Here is a 23,174-nt window from a genome sequence, read left to right on the forward strand (position 1 = left end):
CAAGAGAAATGGTCATGCTACGGATTGAGAATCTTTTGCATATTATTTACACAATGCATGTATGAGATTTGTTAAAAACCCCTCCACTTTTCTGCTACTGTAATATGCTGTGGAATAGCCACATGGAATTTCCAAATGGAAATTCAGGAGTATGTATGCGATGTGTGAACTTAGCCGTAGAGAAATTCTTTTACAGCAGCCACATCGACCATGGCAACCTGTGAGCAGGAGGGGACCCATTGACGCCTATGGGAAAGTTTTCTAGGCATGCTTTGTGATCTGTGCAGGAAGGGCTAGGAGGGGAGAAATGTCAATCCCCTTTTGTCAATGGTGGATCCTGTGTGGTCTATTTATTGGCGTTACCTTTTCATTGTAACTCTACTTGTGGTGATAACGAAATGACTGCTGGGAAGTGAGTGATCTCCACAGAACAGGAAGTGTCAGTCTATCGTGAGGCTCAGTATCCAAAGTCAAAACTGTAACATTTTAGTATTATTTTACAATATTGATAATGACCTATATAATAAAAAAAAATCACCTAAAACACTTACAAGAAATGTTCAAAATAAAAACTTGATTTAAATAGGTCGTTTTCTGATAACACATTCCCTAACACTATATATGGTTTTAACCCCTTGAGTACCCAGCTCATTTTGGCCTTGAGGACCAGACCCATTTTTTCAAATCTGACATGTCATTTATGTGGTAATAACTCTGGAATTCTTTTACCTATCCAATTGATTCTGAGATTGTTTTCTCGTGACATATTGTACTTTGTTAGTGAAAAAATATGGTCGATAAATTCATTGCTTATTTGTGAAAAACACGAAAATTTTGAGAAAATTTGAAGAAATTATGATTTTTTCCAATTTTAAATGTATCTGCTTGTAAAACAGATAGTAATACCACACAAAATAGTTACTAATTAACATTTCCCATATGTCTACTTTATGTTTGCATCATTTTTTGAACATCCTTTTATTTTTCTAGGAAGTTACAAGGCTTAGAACTTTAGCAGCAATTTCTCATTTTTAAGAAAATTTCAAAAAGCTTTCTTTTAGGGACAAGTTCAGTTCTGAAGTGGTTTGAGTGCCCTATATATCAGAAACCCCCATAAAACACCCCATTTTGATAACTGCACCCCTCAAAGTATCCAAAACAGCATTCAGAAAGTGTTTCAACCCTTTAGGCGTTTTACAGGAATTGAAGGAAAGTAGAGCTGAAATTTTCAAATGTCATTTTTATTTACAAAATTCATATGTGATAAAAAAAATTCTGTACCACAGAAGGTTTTACCTGAGAAACGCATCTCAATTTTTATTGCCCAGGTTCTGCAGTTTTTAGAAATATCCCACATGTGGCCCTAGTGTGCTAATGGACTGAAACACAGGCCTCAGAAGCAAAGGAGCACCTCGTGGATTTTGGGGCCTCCTTTTTTCAGAATATATTTTAGGCACCATGTCAGGTTTGAAGAGGTCTTGTGGTGCCAAAACAGTGGAAACCCCCAAAAGTGACCCCCATTTTTTAAACTACACCACTCAGGGAATTTATCTAGGGGTATAGTTGGCATTTTGACCCCACAGGTATTTTGCTATATTTATTGGAGTTAGTCTGTGAAAAACTTAAAAATTTCACATTTTTGCAAGAAATAAAGTATAAAAAGCACCCCAACATTTGTAAAGCAATTTCTCCCGATTATGGAAATACCCCATATGTGGTATTAAACTGCTGTTTGAACCCACAGCAGGGCTCAAAAGGGAAGGAGCGCCATTTGGATTTTGGAGCTCTGATTTTACTGGAATGGATTTCGGTGCCGTATCACGTTTGCAAGGCCCTGGAGGGACCTAAACAGTGGAATCCCCCCAAAAGTGACCCCATTTTGGAAACTATACCCCTCAAGGAATTTTTCTAGTGGTATAGTTAGCATTTTGACCCCACAGGTTTTTTGCTGAATTTATTGGAATTAGTCTGTGAAGATGAAGAGAGACTTTTTGTTGGAAAAAGAACTGAATTTTCTAATTTGTATAAGGAATAAAGGAGAAAAAGCACCTCAACATTTGTAAAGCAATTTCTCCTGATTACGGTAATACCCCATTTGTGGTAATAAACCGCTGTTTGGACCCACGGCAGGGCTCAGAAGGGACGGAGCACCATTTGGATTATGCAGCTCAGATTTTGCTGAATTGGTTTCTGGGGGCCATGTCGCATTTGCAGAGTCCCTGCACCTCTGTACCAGTACAGTAGAAATTCCCCAGGTGTGATCCCAATTTGGAGACTATACCCCTGAAAGAATTAAATTAGAGGTGTAGTGAGCATTTTCAGCCCTCAGGTATTTTATAGATTTCGTTAGAATTGGTCCGTGAAAATGAAAAAAACATTTTTTTCCAATAACCTGTAGATTTAGCTCATAATTTTTTCATTTCCACAAGGAATACAGGAGAAAAGACACCCCAAAATGTGTTACACAATTTCTCCTGAGTAGGGAAATACCCCATATGTGGTTGTAAATGGCTATTTGGACATACGGCAAGGGTCTAAATGGAAAAAGTGCAATTTTGTTTTTGGGGTGGAGATTTTACAAAATTTCTTTTTGATGCCATGTTGCATTGCACTGAGGTACCAGTACAGTGAAAACTCCAGAGAAGTGACCCCATTTAGGAAACTATGCCCCTCAAGGAATTAATCTAGAAGTGTAGTGAGTATTTTGACCCCCAAAGGTTTTGCAGAAATTAGTGCACAGTGGATGTTGCAGATTGAAAATTGCCATTTTCCACATATATGCTATTTCAGTGCCCAATGTGTTGGGCCCAGCTTGTACCACTGGAGACATACGCCCCATAAATTGTTAAGCGGTTCTCCAGAGTACGGTAATACCCCATATGTGGTCATAAACTGCTGTTTGGGCACACTGCCAGGCCCAGAAGGAGCGCAATTTTGATTTTGGAGCGCAGATTTTGCTTGGTAGTAGTTTTGTTTAGTGTTTTACTGGTGTTTCAGTTTATAATGTGGGGGCATATGTAAGCTGGGTGGAGTGTATCATGGTATATGTAAGCTGTGCGGAGTACATCAGGGTATATGTAAGCTGTGCGGAGTACATCAGGGTATATGTAAGCTGTGCGGAGTACATCAGGGTATATGTAAGCTGTGCGGAGTACATCAGGGTATATGTAAGCTGTACGGAGTACATCAGGGTATATGTAAGCTGTGCGGAGTACATCAGGGTATATGTAAGCTGTGCGGAGTACATCAGGGTATATGTTAGCTGGGCGGAGTACATCAGGGTATATGTAAGCTGGGCGGAGTACATCAGGGTATATGTAAGCTAGGCGGAGTACATCAGGGTATATGTAAGCTGTGCGGAGTACATCAGGGTATATGTAAGCTGTGCGGAGTACATCAGGGTATATGTAAGCTGTGCGGAGTACATCAGGGTATATGTAAGCTGTGCGGAGTACATCAGGGTATATGTAAGCTGGGCTGAGTGCAACAGGTCATAATAGGATGATGTAATAATGGGGAGAATGAATAATAAAATTAATTATCCATGGATAGTGACGTACGCTTTGAACCAATCCTTTATGCACAGGCCGGATTATTGGGTGCAGGAGTCGCACTTCTAAAGGGTGTCTGGTGTTGTACAAAACATCCGCACTCCAGTATTGACTAATATTTGACTTCGTCACTAGCCCCATATGTAGCACAGACCACAAAATGTCATAGTTTCCGCTGCAGTAACAGGGTCTACCAGTGGGGGCTGCAAATGATGACGTGGGGTTTTAGGTGAAGAACTGCTACACATATAAATTAGTCTGGGCCGTCGTTTTGCATTATTGCGTTCCAAGAGTCATAACTTTTTATTTTTCCGTTGACGAGCTGTGTGAGTGCTTGATTTTCATGGGATGAGCTGCCATTGTTTTTTATTTAATTTTTTTTTACGGTGTTCACCGTTCGGGATAAATAATGATATTTTTTTTAGGTCAGGCCAATACGAACGCGGCGATACCTATTATGTCTAGTTTTTTCTTTTTTTTTTCTAATTATAAAGGGCTTGATCAGGGAAACAAGGCGATTATTGTTTTTATTATGTAAAACTTATTTATTTATCTAAAACGTTTTTTTTTTATACTTTTTTTCACTTTTTATTTTACACATACTAGGGGACTGGAAGATCTGATCTTCTGATCCCCTGTACAATACACTGCACTACTTCTGTATGTACTTGTGTAGTGCAGTGTATTGTAACTGTCCCTTTACAACTGACAGTTGAGCCTATTATGTCCTGCCTTGGGCAGGACCTAATAGGCTCCCGTACCTGGCAACCAGGAAGCCGTTGCTAGGCTTCCTGGTTGCCATTGCAACCATAAGAACCCCGCGAGTTTTCGCAGGGGGGGGGGATGGGGTGCAGAGGGAGCCCCCTCCCTCTGTATCAATCACTTAAATGCCGCTGTCGCTATTGACAGCAGCATTTAAGGGGTTAAACTACAGAAATCGGAGAGAACAGTGATTGCTGTTGTTGCAGTGGGATGTCGGCTGTATATTACAGCCGACACCCGATGAAGATGGAGCGAGCACAGCTCCTGTGCCTGCTTCATCCCCAGGGCGTTACTATACGCCCATTTTCGGGAAGGGGTTAATAAAAATAGTGTTTTTTTTTGTTTTTTTTTTTTTTTTTTTTTTACACAGCTTTCTCTGATCTCCTCACGGATCCCACAGAAATGAGGAGATTAGAGAAAGTGACAGGAGCTTTCTCCTGTAGACGACGTCACAGACGGCTGTGATTGGTCAGTCTCTGAAGACTGACCAATCACAGCAATCACCGGCATGGGGGACTGCTAATTGGTCCCCAGGCCGGTAACAGAGACGGTTAGCTGTCAATGACAGCTGCCGCCGCTGTTATATCACTATGTGATTTCACATAGTGACAGTTTATTCCTTCTCCGCAATAGTACGGCGAAGGTCCGCTGGAATGAGCGGCCTGCACCGTACTATTGCGGAGAAGGTACGCAAGGGGTTAAGGACAGATATTACAATAAAGTAGCATGAAGCCATTGAAAAATCTGAAATCTAAACTCACTATTGTACCGTTTAGTTATAACAAACTGATGCTTCCATTGGGTTAAACAAATAAATAAATCTGGTAAACGATAGTCAAATGCGAAAAAATCTTTTCCATATCAATTTCAGTGGTAACGTTAATAGATTTGAAGTTAGGCCTCATGCACACAACCGAATCCATGTGCACGGGCGTGATTTTCGGGTCGGCCGAGGTTGGAGCGTCAACCGCAAGCCGCCGGCAAATCACGGGCCGCGTTCATTATTTCCTATGAGGCTGGACCGCAGAACACGGCCGTAATAAGACATGCCCGTTCTTTCTGCGGTCCGTGCTCCTGGGCCATGCACGGACCGTGGAAACCACGGTTGTGCGCATGGCCCCATAGGAATGAATGGGGCCGCAATTCTCCCATGGATTTTCGGGGGAATGGCAGCCGCAAAAGCACGTTCGGTGCATGGGGCCTTAAATGTGCACTTTTCTCTCCCGTTCCCTGTATCAATCCTCACCTGTTGTTTTTTTTTGTTTTTTTTTCCATCCTTCTCTCCTTCTTTATAGTCTTTTTATTTTAGTGGGGAATCTTTTCCTAAAACTGCTCTTTGTATAGGTCTAAATATAGTATCCATTACCTTGATTTTAAAAAAGTTTTTGCAGATTCTTATTTTTTTACTACATGCATTCAGAGCGCAGCTTTCAGCCTTAAATGGTTTGTGTTGATTAATATGTATAAACCTGACCTGCTTTGAAGTTATAGAGCGTTGTTGACTAGATGAGACAGTTTCTCCTTTGGGATGTGAAGAGGTTTTTTTTTTTTCTCTTTTGAATATCATGGTGGCTTGCATGTATACCTAGGCCTTATAGATTTTCCCAGTATTTCTGATCAGTTTTCATGCCATATAAAGCAGCAGAGCATGTACGGTGCTGTGCAAAAGTCAGTTTACCCTTTTATATTCCATTCAAAATGGCCATATATGTATTACACACTTTTCAATTTAACAATTCAATATTTCATGTTACCTGTCCACCTGCGCTATTTTTTTAAATTATTTTTTGCCATGGTTATCACCTATAGGTTACAGTTAAGAGCTTCTTTTGCAAGTAGCGCTATAAAAATTATAATTTATAATTGTCATGAAGCATGGTTTGCTATACTTCATATACTACTATAGTCTGTGAACAAGAAATGCATGTAAAATCCAGGGGGATGGTAAGTATTGAAGTGACTTCTTAGGCTGGGTTCACACCAGCATATTACGTCCGTAATGGACGGAACGTAATTCGGCCGCAAGTCCCGGACCGAACACACTGCAGGGAGCCGGGCTCCTAGCATCATAGTTATATACGATGCTAGGAGTCCCTGCCTCGCTGCGGGACAACTGTCCCGTACTGTAATCATGTTTTCAGTACGGGACACTAGTTCCATGGAGAGGCAGGGACTCCTAGCATCGTACATAACTATGATGCTAGGAGCTCAGCTCCCTGCAGTGTGTTGGGTCCGGGACTTGCAGCTGAATTACGTTCCATCCATTACGGACGTAATATGCTCGTGTGAATCCAGCCTTAGTGGACCAGTGCTTTTACACGGCCCGATAATTGCCAAATAAACTAGTGCTGATTTTTGATACAGCACATCGATTAACGCTCGTTAGCTCCATTGGCGAGGAGCAACGATTGTAAGAACGGTCGTTCCTGCCCGCACAATAACGGTCGTTCCTGCCCGCACAATAACGGTCGATCCTGCCCACTCATTTGCATCATGTTGGCAGCACATCCCCTTTTTACGCAGGAAAATTCACCGGCTGATGGTTGCTCCGAACGAGCGTTCAGACAAAGGCTCGTTCACCTGATTATTGGCCCATCTAAAAGGGCCTTAACATTGGGTGTCCTCCTTTTGAACCTTTCGGATCCATCACAAACTAATGTATTTGAAAAGTTCTTTATAACCTTTGACTGAATCATTTTAGTTCTTTCCATATGTTATCTTTCCTTTTGTTAAGTGGGAAAAATAATTGGGTTAACAATTTATGGTGCAGCAACGGCTATTTATATTTACATTACCTAATAAAACTTCTAGGAGTGTAAAACATATTGAAGATTCTAGGGAACTTCTTTATGGGTGGTACTGTAGCCCATATCTAATGTCTATGATGTTTTCAAACACTACTAGCAAACGCTGGAGATCTGGAAGTGAGGATGGAACTAATCTACATGTAGCAGTCGTGGAACATCGCCGTTCCTCTCCCATTCCGACGACCACAGACCTCCTGGCTTCTTGCCAGCATCTCCATCCTCGAAGACGCCAGCACACGTGGCCGTACTGCTCTGTAGTGTCCCCTAGGGTGCGCACATGTGCACATTCCTTGCATTAAAGTACCAGCGCGTGCACACGCAAAGACTTACCCAATTTTCCCCAGAGCACCCTGGACTATAAAAAGGGCTCTGCCCTTCCACTCCTTGCCTGAGCGTTGTAGTCTACCCATGTTTGTATTGCAAATGGTCCCTTAGTTGTATCCTGCTCCCAGTGTTCTTGTTGGAGTCGTGTGTGTATCATCTGCCACGTCTGGTGTCATCTGCCTCACCAAGAACTATCTGTGCCGAAGTCTCTGCTACATCTGGTGTCTGTCTGGACTCATACAGGTACCCTTGTGCTAAAGACTTTTTGCATAGACTGTTAGGTTAGGTGCCTATTCACTACGGCGGAGCGGCCAAGTAGGTCCATATACCCCAGGACCATGACAGAACACTCAGACCATGGAACCCGCTGGCCACCCCAAGTCTACCGTATAAGTTATGCAAACGGACATGGCTCCGGGCACGTCATGATCAACTATTACAGGCGGTGAACTCCATCCTAAGTCATTTGGATCATCCTCCTGTACCTCCTCTGGCTGGTCCTGCTGCTCCACCACCTACTACCCCACATGCCTACCTTGGTCCTGCAATGTCATTACCTCTACCTCCTCACTATGACGGGGATCCCAAGACCTGCACAGGGTGCTTCAATCAGTGCACCATCCATTTCAGGTTCCCTCCTCTTTGGCAAAGCCCTGGCATGGGCAAACCCCATCTTGGAGCAAGAGGGTCTGGAATTTTCTAATCTTTCGTTTCCTAGAGATTTTTCGTATGGTGTTCGAGGAACCAGGTTGAACATCTTCTGCCGCTTCCTCACTGCTGACTCTCAAGCAACAGGAATTGACTGTTGGAGAGTATTCCATCTCCTTCCGTACACGGACGGCGGAGCTAGTGTGGAATAACAATGCCTTGGTAGCGACTATCTGGCAAGGACTGTCTCCACACATCAAGGACGTGCTCGCGATCTTCCTTCCACCCTGGATGCCCTTATCCTGTTGGCGACCTGGATCGACTTGAGGATCCTTGAACGTGCTCAGGAGTTTCATCGGGAGTGATGGCTCTATAGACTGGCACCCACATTCCGGAGACCCCTGCTGCCTTCTCCAGTTGTTCCCCCCTGAAGAGCCAATGCAGGTGGACATCTTTAAGTTGTCTGATCAGGAGAAACTGCGCAGACGCTCCTCAGGCCTGTGTCTGTATTGTGGCCACAAAGGCCATTTTGTGTGTCAATGTTCACAAAAGCCGGGAAACTCCAGTACCTAGGGTTAGTTGGAGAGTCCCTAGTTGGAACAATGCCAAATCCTGTCCCAAATTATCCATGCCAGTAACCATTTTCTCTGGAGAGATCACACACAGTCTCTGCCTATCTGGATTCTAGTGGATTGTCTCCATCTGCCTATGGTTCCTCTGGCGAGACCCCTGGCTGTTGCCTCTGTGAACGGACTTTCCAATGTCTGATCCTATTTTGTCCATCACTGAACCACTGACACTACGAGTCTGAATCCTCCACACTAAACAGATTGCCTTTCTTGTCTTGCCAAAAGCTGTCAATCCCATTCTGCTGGGCCTGCCTTGGCTTCGTCTACATGCTCCAGTTCTCGACTGGAGTTCTGGAAAGGTTCTTCAATGGGGGATCGAAGTGTCTCCACCGCTGCCTGCCACAGGTTCGTCCTGTTTTACCTCCACTGCCTCAGTCACCCTACGCTCTACCCACACATTATGCTAGCTTTGCAGGCGTCTTTAGCAGGAAGGAGGCAGAGGCTCTCCCTCCCCATCGCTCCTACGATTTGTCCTGTTGAACTGCTTCCTGACATCCAACCTCCTCGTGGACGAGTCTATCTTCTCACCTTGCCGGAGTCCCAGGCCATGTCTGCTTATGTCAAGGAGAACCTTAAAAGAGGGTTCATCTGGAAGTCATCCTCCCCGGCCGGAGAAGATGGATCTCTTCATCCATGTATCGATCACAGAGGTTTGAACCAAATCACAGTCAAAAACAAGTACCCCTTGCCGCTAATCTCAGAGCTATTTGACCGAATTCATGGGGTCAAAATTTTCACAAAGCTAGATCTACTTGGGGCTTTTAACTTGATCCGTATCCGCAAAGCTGACTAGTGGAAAACCGTATTTAACACCTGAGACGGTCACTACGAATATCTTGTGATGCCCTTTGGACAGTGTAATGCTCCAGCTGTGTTCCAGGAATTCGTAAATTACCTCTTCTGGAATCTGCTGCATGTCTGTGTGGTGGTCTATCTGGACGACATCCTGACCTACTCACCATATCTGACGACTCATCTGAAGCATGTTCGCCAAGTCCTGTTGCGATAAAGGGGGAATCGCCTATATGCTAAACTCCAAGTGTGTGTTAGAGCGGAACTCTCTTCCCTTCCTGGGTTAGATTGTTTCCGATCGTGGACTCAGGATGGATCCAGAGAAGGTGAAGTCTGTCTTAAAGTGGCCATGTCCACAAGGCCTTTTGGCCATACAACGATTTCTGGGATTTGCAAACTTCTACCTGCAATTTATCCCGAACTTCTTGTCTCTGACTACTCCAATCTCTGCTCTCACTGAGAAGGGGGTGAACGCCAAGGTTTGGCCTCTGGAGGCAGTCAGCATTTACCAGCCCCAAGAGCGCCTTCACATCCGCCTCAGTTCTTCATCATCCTGACGCGTCTCCACAGTTCTATCTAGAGGTTGATGTGTCTTCCGTTGGTGGAGCACAGCTGTTTCAAAGAAACTTCAAGGGTAAGATAGTGGCTTGTGGCTTCTTCTCCAAATTCTCTCCGACAGAGCGCAACCACTCCATCGGGGATCGGCAGCTGCTGGCTGTCAAGCTGGCCTTCGAGGAGTGAAGACACTTGCTGGAGGGCTCTATTCATCCCATCATTTATGCGGATCACAATAACCTCTTGTACCCGCAGTCTGCACAATGATTAAATCCTCACCAAGCCAGATAGTCGCTGTTTTTCACCCGATTCCAATTCTAGCTCCACTTCCGCCCTGCAGACAAAAATGTGAAGGCTGATATCCTGTCTCGGTCATTTGAAACTAATGACTCTGAGGAAATTCTTCAATATATCATAGATCCTTCCAGGATTGTTGCCGCTAACCCTTTGCATTCCCCCGGAAAGACTTTTGTTCGCATTGCAGACAGGAGGAGAATTATCCGCTGTGGACACTGCTCCAAACTGGCTGGCCACTCTGGTGTCCATAAGACATAGGACTTGATATCTCGTCACTACTGGTGGCCCACGCTGCCTAAGGATGTGGTGGACTATGTTTCTTCGTGTACGAACTGTTCCTCAAACAAGTTACCCATTTCAAACCAGTAAGCCCCTTGGCAACATATTTCTATGGACTTTTTTTTTTTTTTTTTTTTTGCTGCAGACCTTCCTCCTTCGGCTGGATGTACTACGATCTATGTAGTGGTGGATTGTTTCTTTAAAATGGCACATTTTTGTTCCTTTTGTCCTTCTGTCTGCTCCTCATCTGGCAAATCTGTTCATTCTGCACGTCTTTTGCCTGCACGCACTAGCTCTGCATATTGTCTCTGATTGTGGTGGACTTGTCACGTCCAAATTCTGGAGAGCTCTGTGCAATCTAAATGTGAAACTGGAGTTCTCTTCTGCCCATCAACCCCAGTCTAATGGCCAAGTGGAGAGGACCAATCAAGTGTGTTACTTTTTGCCATTTTGTTTCTGCCCAACATGACAATTGGGTACAACTTCTGCCTTGTATGATTTATTGTAAAAAAAAAATTCTGCCCAAGTGATTCTACTGTCTCTTCTCCTTTCTACATTGTTTAGTCAGCATCCACGAGTCTCTCTTCCTGTGCCAGCCGGGACTCAAGTACTTTCATTCACATCTGGCAGCAAACAAAGTCTGTGATCCTTCAGGCAGTAGATCGCATGAAAAGGCATGCAGATAGGATAAGAAAGGTTCCTCCTCCAATTTCCTCCCAGAGTCCAGGTCTGGCTCTCCTTGAACATTCATCTCAAGATGCCGTCTCACAAATTCGCTCCCAAATTCCTCAGTCCCCTCGAAGTCCTGCAATGAATAAACCCTGTGTCCTATAAGCTTCAACTTCCTCCTGCTCTCAGGATTTCCAACTCGTTGCATGTGTACCACCTTATACCTGTGGTACAGAAAACCGCTTCAGTAAATCTCCTAGTTCTGCAGTTGCACCCAGCGGTTCTTCTGACATTTTTGAGGTGAAGGAGATTCTGGACTACAAGATAGTAGGAGAAAAGACTTTCTATCTGGTGGACTGGAAAGGGTTTGGTCCTGAGGACAGGTATTGGAAGCCAAAAGAAAACCTTAATGCCCCTACCCTCGTTAAAAAATTGCTCTAACGCATTGCACCAAAGAAGAGCGGGGCGTAAGGCGGGGTGCTGTAATGGTCGCGGACCACCGCCATCCCTCACCTTCCGACGGCCGCGACCGCAGACCTCTGGCTTCTTGCCAGCGTTTCCCGTTTCGGAGACGCCAGCACACACGGCTGTACTGCTCTGTAGTGTCCCCTAGGGGCACACGCTCGTTCCCGGCCTTAAAGGGCCACACATGCAAAGACTTACCCAATTATCCCCAGATCACCCTGGACTATAAAAAGGGCTCTGCCCTTCCACTCCTTGCCTGAGCGTTGTTGTCTACCCATGTTTGTATTGCAAATGGTCCCTTAGTTGTATCCTACTCCCAGTGTTCCAGTATCCTGCTTCCCGTATCCTGCTGTATTTGTTCCTGAACCTAAGTCTATTGTTTGAAGTGTGTATGTATGTATGTATGTATGTGTGTGTGTCATCTGCCACATCTGGTATCTGCCACACCAAGAACCATTTGTGCCGAAGTCTTTGTTACACATTGTGTTTGTCTGGACTCTTACAGGTACCCTTGTGCTAAAAACTTTTTGCGTAGACTGTTTGGTCAGCTGCCTCTCCGCTATGGTGGAGCGGTTTAGTGGTCCACACACCCCATGTTCTAACACTGTGTTATGACACTGTTTTTATGTTTACAAACAGAAAAGCACGTGGTGCTTTTCTGTTTGCATTCATTCATTTTACCACTGTTGCGCGAATCACGTGATTTTTCAATGTTTTTTTCGTTCTCAATGCAGGTTTCTTTTCTTATCATTTTTGTACTGATCATTTTGGCTGGAGGGAGAGGGGAGTGATTATTGTGGGGGCTCATTTTTTTTAAATATTAATCCGCTGTTGAAAATTAGCACCATTTCATGCGTTTTAAACTGCGGAAAATAGTGCAGATTTTTGCTGCCTTTTTTTGGTGTGCGATTTTTCAAGGGCTGTGTGATGGTGATATTTCTTTTTCCTGTGATGTCGCTTCCACCCCTGTAAGAAATGATGCAGCGTTTCCGCAGCAAATGCGCAGTACTTCAGAAAAACACAGGAAATCAGTCCATTTTCCGCAGCAATAATTGGCATGCTGCGGAACTCAAATTTATACACTGCAGGTTAATTCCTGGAATGAATTTTTCCGCAGCGTGTGGATTACATTTGTTGAATCATACCCTCTTTGCTGCTACTGTATTCCGCTGATGTAATTGTAAAATATGCAGCAATTCCGTTACGTCTGGACAAGCCCTAGTGTCACTGATAGAGCTGTACTGGGTCTAATTATACCCTGCAGCTGCCTCCCACTGATGGCATGCCGGCGATCATGAGACCAGTCACCTGACCACCGTGACAAATAGAGGCAGTGGTCCGGCGGCTGCCTCTATTCTATACACTGTGCTCATTGAGCGCTATGTACGTGAGTAAAGTGAAGACAAAAGCAGTAAAAATCGCTTTTTTCCAGTGTCCCTTGTAGTCTCTGACTGCCGGTCACTTAACATTCAGCTGCCTATTTGCTCTATGTATATACAGTGGGAGGTCATCAAACGGTTAAAGGCCTTTTTTACACAGGGTTTTTGTCTGGCGTTTTAAATTGAATATAAAAAGGCCAGCTTTTTTTAAAAAAAATCTAACGTGTGTTTTGTGGTGCTTTTCACATTTGTTTTTGGTGCCGATTTTTATTTAGTGTAACTTTGTACATGATTTTTCTTTTTTTTTTGTGGCGTTTTTCAAGATCTATATTTTTGTGCCTCTTTTCTCCACAGATTTAAAATGACTGGAAATCCGGTTTTCAATTAAGTGGAGTTTAGTCTGAGCCGTCCAGTGATTACAAGGAGTTTTTGCATTGTGCTCTGTAGTAAAACGCTTCTGATTCTAATGGGACACCTGAGGTGTGTTATAATTGTATGACTGGGTGTTCTGATTACAAAATTGAGTTATGATTATGCTGCTGTGAGCCACTCGTATTGAGAATACCTGGTGGTTGATTTGCACAGAGCAAGTGGAGTCTTGTGGGCACACATTCCGTTACTTGCCATGGATGGACTATTTAGTGTATTTTGGGGGTTTTCGCAATCCTACAAACCCTGCAGTTAAAACAGTAGGCATATAATTATGTAGTGATTTTAATGAGACTATCTTGTAGCACTTTTGTATCATTTTATAAACCTGCTGCTAAATACAGAATGCATTTCACAGTTGTATGAAGTAACCCAAGGCGGTTTGAAACCTGCAAGGCATAAACAGCGGACTAAAAGCTCAACATCCTGCTATATGCCGACTATTACAGCAGTACACATCTTACAACATATTCTTTTTTTTCTCCCTACCAGATTATACATACATATGTTCTTAAAGTGGAATTATTTAAAACAAGTTGCTTAAAGGTTATGTCCACCTTTACAAACGTTGTTTTTTTATTTTATTGTCTCAATGTATCTAAAATGAAAATGAAGCAACTCTTTGATTCCTTTGAAACTGCTCACAGGGCGATATACGGGAGGAGGAGGGCATTTTAAACATACCTATTTTCTCAGTCATTCAAGGCTATATTTAGACTTTAAATTGCCGCAAAATGCAGCGTTTTTTGCAAAATCGGGGCGACGTTGTGGCATTTTGCTGGTTGTTCGCAAGATTGCTGATTTAATTTTTTATGTTTAAATGCATTGGAGCGATTTAAAAAAGTTATTTGTAAAGCCCTTTAAGAAGCTGTTTCGAGGGCTTTTATCCCCTTCGTGACCAGGTCTATTTTGGCCTTAGGGTAGCATACAGAAATGACAGATCCACTTTAAGGGACTGATTTCAGCGTGCTATGACTTATTGTAATGTTAAGTGGTTGCTGAGCTATGCGGTTTCTGTTACTACCATAGGAGGGAATGGGACATAACCTTAATATCTAGACATCTTTCCCTGCCTATATTCTTTTCCTTTCCCCTCCCCTCTGTTCTTTTTCCCTCCTTTGTCTTTCAGCTTCTTTCTTTAGTTCTACCACAAATGGCCACTGTTTTGTTTTTCTTCAGATAGCATGAGCTACACGTTGTTCATTCTTAGTTTTTTTTTTGTAATGTGGACGGTTGTGCAATTTGTCGTACATGCTATGCATCTCTCAATCTCTTCACACTTGTTTTATGATATGTTTTACATCCAATAAAAATCTTTATTGTAACAAAAAAAAGTGAATGGGAGTTAGAGACCGCATAGCACTGCGAGCTATTCGGTTTCTGGACTTACGGAGACAGGATAGATAACCGTTCTACGCTTTTTTCGAACTCCCGCTTACTTCTATGGGAGTTATGGAAACAGAGCAGCTCAGCGAGGTTAGCTGTTTCTGTAATTTCGGCCACCTGGCCATTGAGTCTTCATCTAGATACAGCGGCCAGCGTATATCTCACCAGCTGGGGAAATGCCTCTTTAAGCTTGTCTCACATGAAGTCACTTGATCATGCTCATGCTGTTTATCTTCAGCTTGTGTGATATCCAGTATACTGAACACGTGTTATTTCCCCTCTCGCCCTCCCTGTAGTACAGGACATCACACATCACATGCCTCTGATCTCCACTGCTCCGTTCTCTCCCCCTCCAAATTTTTGTCTGGAGGGGACAGATTATGCTGAGTGGTGTCTCAGTATCAGACAGTGAGTAATTACATCACTACCTTAGGCTCCATGCACACAACACGTATTTTTCATCAGTAATTACTGACAGTAATTACGGACACATTCATTTCCATTGGCCACAGACACATTTCAGTATTTTTACTGATGGGAGTCGGTGCTTAAAAAACGATAGAGCCTGTCCTATTCTAGTCCGTAATTACGGCAAGGACTCTCCCATAGCCTATGGGAGCTTCCCTAAATACGGTCGGCTACACATGTGCATCCGTATTCACGGAAGCTTTGATATGCAACATGCTGATGACCTCATTTGCATCCCCCCTCCTTTTTTATGGATCTGTATGTACGGATGGAATACGAATGCAATACGGACAGTGTTTACAGACACCCTTCCGTATATACGGATGCCTACGTATCCGTATTTACAGACCGTATTTTGGGATAGATGAAAATACGTTTGTGTGCATTGAGCCTTACACATTGTAATAGAGGGGCATGCAGGCAGCTGTAAATAGAGGCAATGTCTGTGAGAGAGGAAAGCAATCTTAGTAACTGCTGTTCTTTACATGGTAATCCCACCTTCAGATAGCCCTGGCGGCATCAAAATAGAGATGCTGGGTAAGATGACAATAAAAAAAAAAGACTTCGGTGCTATGGTGACCTTACTTGGTGAGCGTTCAGACACGCCGGTATCTTCCTATATGCTGTTCACATTTTTTTGGTTTCCCGTATTCAGGTCAGGAGGCTCGGCTGTAATGCTCACATTACAACTAATACGAGCTGTACACTTATGTTCCCATAGGAATACTGAAGCCTAGAAGAAAAAGCTACACACCTTACAGTCCATTATTACTTTTATTATGTGCCCTGTAGAAAACCGATTAATTATGATGTCACACACACATGCAATAATGTGTCCACATCATACAGAATGGAAGTTTCTTAAACCTACAAAATCCTGTCCATTTTGCACGCACATCCCTGTTCCTTTCTACTCCGGCACATCGCATATGTTTGTGTATGGGGGCGTTCACACATGTACAGGTTAAGTGAGGGAGCCCGGTTTTCAGTTCTGATGAGAAGCTTCATTCCTGAGCTGTCGTTTTTCAGACGTCCGATATAGTGCACAGATTTGGTTTGGTTATTCTGGGAGAATTACAGGATTATTTAAAGCTGTAAATTTTAGCAAATTATAGATTTGACTGCAAATTTCATTCCTGTTTATTTCCCCTTTTATGTAATGGCAACAAAACCGAAAAATAGTGGTTCCATTTTGCTGCCGTAATAAGACCAATATATCCCGCAGGCGATGAATTATGGGGGGGGGATCCCTTTTTGAAAGTATTATTCCGAAAAACAGCAATCCGTGCAAAAGGGAGGTATTGTCAGTGTGGCCAGAACAAACTGTCCTGTCCATTTTCTTTGCACGATAACAAGTATAGTAGATAATAGGTTCTCATCTCCTTTTTGTAATCTCTAGTTCAGGTTATCAGACATTTCAGGAACCCAAAGTGTATTTTATTCCCAGCTACCTACTATACTAATCCCTTTTGCCCAGGATATGTCTTAACCTGAGCTCAGTGGTGCGCTTTAGGCTTTACGTTTTCAAAGTTGGCATATTGACATTGTAGGGCCGCACGGAGATTTCAGGTTTACTACTGAGGAGATTTAGTACTCGGTATGAGAACATTTCTCTGTTGCATTTTTAGCAGGGAAGGGAGCATGGAGGGATAATGGTTCCATTAAAGTGATCAACTGCACATGCGGAAATGACAAAGAGAGAATGCTTTTAGATGAAACCTACTCTTGTGTAAATGGGTTCTGCTTCCTACGTAAGCATTCCACCTAATGCCTCTGGGTAATTCACAAAGAACAACGTTTGAGAGGAGGTTATGCACTCTGATACTGCAGGGGAAAAGGCTTCGACATTGATTTATCATTAAAGCTCCCGTTCATGTTCAGCTCGGGGTGTATGTGATCAGGCCGCCGCCGCTCACTGCTCTGTCGGGTAAATGTAAGAAATACTTAGCCCATAGATACATCATTTCAAGCCACTTGGCTACACTGGTTCATATAACTGTATACTTCTCCGATTATTCATGGCTTCATTCATTCCACACCCCCACAAACAACACTGTACGTAAGTATGCACCCATTTCATGCTATAGGAAATGCATAGACACTTATAAACTGTAATACTATATAATACAGGTTTTTTGTAGAAAGGTTATAAGTCTGTATTGTGGATGCTCCACAATGGTTGGAGCACATAATTCGTTCCTTACTTGCCTGTAGATGGAGAGATTGGGGCATTATGTAGTTAGGGACTTGAAAAAGGAGAGAAGTTTATTGGATTTAACCTTTCACGATTACAAACCCCGTTCATTCAAATATCGCAACTCAGAAGAAAAGAGACCTCATACTTACCGAGGTCTCTCTGCTCCTGCTTCCACCCCGGCCTCCAGGGATGACTTTTCATGCCATGTGACTGCTGCAGCAAATCACAGGCTTCAGCGGTCACATGGGATAAAACGTCATATCAGGAGACCTGGCTGGAGGACGTCAGAGGGACGCGTCTCTATAGCTATGAGTACGTTTTTGGGGTTTTTCACCTGCTGTATATCGCAGCGGACATTCCGGACAAAAAAACTGCACCACAATTTGGTGTTTTTTTTCATCCAGAATTCCCTTTGGCATCCCGGGTGGATACGCTGTGTAATTATACACTGCATATCTGCCCTGTGTGAACATAACCTTCGGAAAATATTCTGGAATATATTGTTTATGTTCCGCTAGTGAGTTTGTAGAAGTCCAATATATAATTTAATAGATATTTTTTTCTAAAAAAAAATCTTCTTAGGGCATGACCACACGTGGCGGATTTCGTCCGCAACTGTCCGCATCAATGCCGCACAGAATCTGCGTTGCAGATTCTGCTGCGGATCTGCACAAAATGTGCAGTACATTGATGCGGACTAGCTGCTGCGGACTGCGGGAAAAGTGCTTCCCTTCTCCCTATCAGTGCAGGATATCAGTGCAGGATAGAGAGAAGGGACAGCACTTTCCCTAGTGAAAGTAAACGATTTTCATACTTACCGCCCGTTGTCTTGGTGACGCGTCCCTCTTTCGGCATCCAGCCCGACCTCCCTGGATGACGCGCCAGTCCATGTGACCGCTGCAGCCTGTGCTTGGCCTGTGATTGGCTGCAGCCGTCACTTACACTGAAACGTCATCCTGGGAGGCCGGACTGGAGACAGAAACAGGGAGTTCTCGGTAAGTATGAACTTATATGTTTTTTTACAGATACATGTATATTGAGATCGGTAGTCACTGTCCCGGGTGCAGAAACAGTTACTGCCGATCGCTTAACTCTTTCAGCACCCTGGACAGTGACTATTTACAGACGTCTCCTAGCAACGCTCCCGTCATTACGGGAGCCCCATTGACTTCCTCAGTCTGGCTGTAGACCTAGAAATACATAGGTCCAGCCAGAATGAAGAAATGTCATGGTAGTAAAAACAATACGCTCCGCAGCACACATAAGATCTGCGGACTTCATTGCGGAATTTTGACTCTCCATTGAAGTCAATGGAGAAATTCCGCCATGAGTCCGCCACTGCTCCGCAACAGACAGAGCATGCTGCGGACACCAAATTCCGCTCCGCAGCCTATGCTCCGCAGCGGAATTTTACGCCTCGTCTAAACGAACACTGCTAAATTAAAGTGTAAGTCAATGGACAAACGGCACCGCTGCGGATTAACGCTGCGGAGTGTCCGCAGCGGAATTTAAGTGAAATTCCGCCACGTGTGAACCCGCCCTTAGAAATGCATTAAAAATCCTATTCTGAACTCTGTGCTGGTAATTCGACCTATGGATCAATACTCTACCTTGTTTTATTAATATCTAGAGCCATGTCCAAGTAAAATTATCAACCCCACCTGACATGCAAATTCTTCTAGGGATCCCTTTTTATAGGTTCACAGCTCTATTTTTGTTTATTAAAGCCATGAGAAGTCATCTTGAGTCCTCTTTGAGGAGCCTAAAAAAAATTATCACGAAGTTCCAGGGTATGTTCACACAGTATTTTGCCTCCGTCTCGCATTGAGATCAATGGGAGGCTATTTCTGACGTGTTTTGCGCAGTTTCCGCATCAAAAACAGCGCCAAAAAACTGTGACCTAGCCCTAAGGTAGGGTTTGATTTTATTTTATTTTTTGCTCACCCTACATAAAATACAATATACACCTACCAATAACCATAGAGAAGCTAGTCATACCAGTTACTTGAGATTTTTCCAGCAGCCCCCTTGTGTTACTAGACACCCATTGTTCCCTGTAAAATACATTTTATGAGCAAGTACCCCAAATATAAATCATTGCATCACAGGGGGGTATACAAAAAAAAAACTGTGTATCTTTATTGCATACACTATTGTTGAATAATGTAATAACATTGAGTCCCATCTAGCAGATTAGGTACTACTTGTAGCTCATATCAGGGACCATTGTTGCTCTTAGGTGGGCAACTCATTCGATTTTGGAGCCATTTAGTTTACCGCATTTTAACCCCTTTATCACTATTTTAACTGTTCACGTTCCTTTCTACCATGATGAATATATTATTTTGATGAAAATTAACGTCTTTCCAGAAATTGTAATGTGTATGGATGGAGGACGGCTACTGACAACCATTGTTGGACTGTGTACGTAACCCTTGTGTGATGACTGAAACAAGCTGCAGACTTTTTTGAAGCTTTTTTTAACATGTTGATATTTTATGTTTTTTTTATTCTTCTTTGAATTTACCTGCTTTGGCCTTGTATAGCCAATATGAAAATTGCTCTTGAGTAATAGATGTTCAGTGAACTTGCTGACATCTTTTACTTTGTCATCTTATTCCAAACACCATACTTGTCACTTTACTTCTAACAATTTGCCAACGTGGATTTTTAAAAGAATCCAACGCAGAAATCCAAAACTGACACTAGGATTTCTTCCATGGATGTGCCAGCGGATCCACGCGCGGATTAGCTACATTGTAGTTCAATGGGGTAAACTGCAGCACGCTCATTATTCCATTCAGATTTTTTTTGCTGCATGTGAATTGGGTATGCGGGAATGTTAGCGGATTTAATGAGGATTTAGGTACGGAATACACACCTATACCCTCATCAAATCCTGAGCGTGTGAACATGGCTTATTAATGTACTCGTCTTTATGCTCTTTTTTGTGACTCTCTTCCACGTGCTTTATAAATGGTGAGAAAATGAGATCATGTGTTGCTTTGCCTGCCTTGCCATTTACTAATTCTGATCATCTGTCTTGCTTCCCTTCTTATGCCTTTCATCTGCTCTGTACAGACGTCCTCTTCTGATGCTGTGCAGCCTTCGGCATCCTCTCCTTCTCTGCAAGCTGCTGCCGACAAAAGCAAATTGGAGGTATCATTTGTAGTGTGAAATTTCCAGCAACATGTTCATCACCCCCACCCTTCCAATTTGGTTATGTCATTATCTTTTCATAGTTTGTTAGTGTTTCTGTAAGAAAAAAATCTAAACATAATAATTGAAACATAATATATAAATATATATGTATATATATATATATATATATATATATATATATATATATGTGTGTGTGTCTGTCCTAAAATTGTGCTCCACTAAATGATCCTGCAGCAAGCAAGTTCTAGTTGGAGTTGTTGTGATGCGAGTTAGTAGGTATAATATAGATGAACATAGAATACTTTTTTATTTATTTTTCTTGTGTTTTGCTCTCTAACAGGGTTAAGTCATAGATTTAAAAAAAATGCCAATAAACAGACTGTTTTTTCCCTGGCACTCGTACTCTCTGGCACTGTAATGTTCTTGTCCTTGTTCTATTTGATTCCCTTGAAGTGCCGGATTTCTCCTACTCCTCTTGAGCTCCGCGAGAGAGAATTCTCTGTAGGTTTATGCTGAGAGGCAGCTTCTGTCACTAGTCATCCATGTTGGGAGGCAGTATGTGACACAAGTACTGTGTTTCAGCATCAAATACCTCATCTAGAATATTTATAACTGCTGTCTACAAATTGGAGATGGGCTGCTTAATTTCACATGCTACTAGTCAAAATCACGGTATTGTCGGTGGCCGTGATAGTAACAAGTGTTCTGGCACTCCGGAAAGTTTTGTGGCTCATCAGACTCATTAGAATATGTTTATAATTGGCTGATGTATTATGTGCGGCAGAGCTGGGTTTGTCTGCATGCTTTTATATATAAACTGCTGACTGCCGGTCTGTCCATCTCGGTCTGTCCATCTCGGTCTGTCCATCTCGGTCTGTCCATCTCGGTCTGTCCATCTCGGTCTGTCCATCTCGGTCTGTCCATCTCGGTCTGTCCATCTCGGTCTGTCCATCTCGGTCTGTCCATCTCGGTCTGTCCATCTCGGTCTGTCCATCTCGGTCTGTCCATCTCGGTCTATATTAAAATAAAACCTACTGTAATGCAACACCCCCCCTCCACACACACTTTATTATATAAAGTAGTAACTTCCCTTTTGGAGCACAACATGTTCTGCCTGTATTAAAGGCATTGTTTTTTCTAAGCCCTGGCGATCAGCTGTCATCACTGGGGAAAGACACTTCAAGTGAATATTTTGTTTATTTCTGTAACTTATATAGTGCCAACATATTCCACAGCGCTGGGTAGAGGTTGTCCTCACTCACAATCTAAATTCCCTATCGGTCTGTTTTTGGGGTTTGGGAGGAAACCGGAGTACAAGGAGGAAACCCACGCAAACATGGGGAGAACATACACACTCCATGCAGATCTGACCGTGTAATGCTTAGATGAGCCAGGTCTACCAGATCGGCGGGCCTCGGCTCTCCTTTCTGGCTTACGGAGAAGTGGCCGCCTCTAATTGACGTCTAGGCCTTTTATGGTCCATAATATTTTGGTTCCATAATTTTTCGAAAAGGGATTGGTCTGTTCGGGGTTCTTGGGCAGAATATTAATACTGCTTAATTGAGTAAGATATATGCTGATTTCCTGGATGCTTAACTTATGGGGGGATATAGGATAAGGACATGTATATAGTTATGTATATGCTTGAGCTATGGCAACTGAGGTGACAACCTAAAATGTTTACATTGCTTGCGGCATTTTACAAATCTCAAAAAAAATCTAAACCTTGTATCTATTGTGCATTTAGTTGTTCTACTTTTGAAGATGTCTGAATATCTCATCACTGATGGTGGTTTGCTGGTTGTTTCAGCATTAATTGTCTAATGAATATGGCTTCATTTCTCTGTTACTAGAAAGAGAAGGAGAAGAAAAGAGAAGAGAAGAAAAAGGAAAGAGAGGCTGAAAAAAATGTGAAACCTGTTGCTCTGGAGAAGGTAAGGAAGACCTTCATGCCCAGAAGGTTGTGCAGATTCTCTAGAACTTTATAATCATACATATACAACCAAGATCTTTGATCCACGTCGAGTTATATTGAATTTATTGAACTTTTTTTAGTATAATGTTTTAGAAAATGTAAGTGCACAGCCAACATGAATAATTCATGTCCGGCAGCATGAACAATATGCAAACTTTTATGTTCACAGGTATGAATCTTGAATTTAAAGGGAAAGGAGGAATTTATGGGAAGAGATGCATGCTGGTTAGGGATTGCTTATAGACCACCTTGTTCCGCTATAGAATTGTCACACCGTTTTTAATGCACCCATCAAAAATTCCATAAAAATTATCTATATGTAATCTGTTTTATTAAAAACATCATTAAGACTGAATCGGTTTTCAAACAAATAATAGTAAGTGCTGATGGATTCCAGAAA

The 23,174-nt window shown here is 42.8% G+C and overlaps 1 protein-coding gene across 4 annotated transcripts in view; it reads left to right on the forward strand.

Annotated features, from left to right (window-relative positions):
• The window catches only part of SMAP1 (small ArfGAP 1), a 256,284-nt gene that overhangs the window by 110,947 nt on the left and 122,163 nt on the right, over nt 1-23,174 (forward strand). For 2 of the 4 annotated variants that reach the window (XM_075862007.1, XM_075862008.1), the window contains 2 exons: nt 20,719-20,796; nt 22,653-22,733. In XM_075862007.1, the coding sequence (XP_075718122.1) occupies nt 20,719-20,796; nt 22,653-22,733 (159 nt within the window). The remainder of the gene's footprint in view (nt 1-20,718; nt 20,797-22,652; nt 22,734-23,174) is intronic. The other 2 variants (XM_075862009.1, XM_075862011.1) reach the window with 1 other exon arrangement.

This window comes from Rhinoderma darwinii, chromosome 4, assembly GCF_050947455.1.
Source record: "Rhinoderma darwinii isolate aRhiDar2 chromosome 4, aRhiDar2.hap1, whole genome shotgun sequence".
In the NCBI taxonomy this organism is placed as follows: Eukaryota; Metazoa; Chordata; class Amphibia; order Anura; family Rhinodermatidae; genus Rhinoderma; species Rhinoderma darwinii.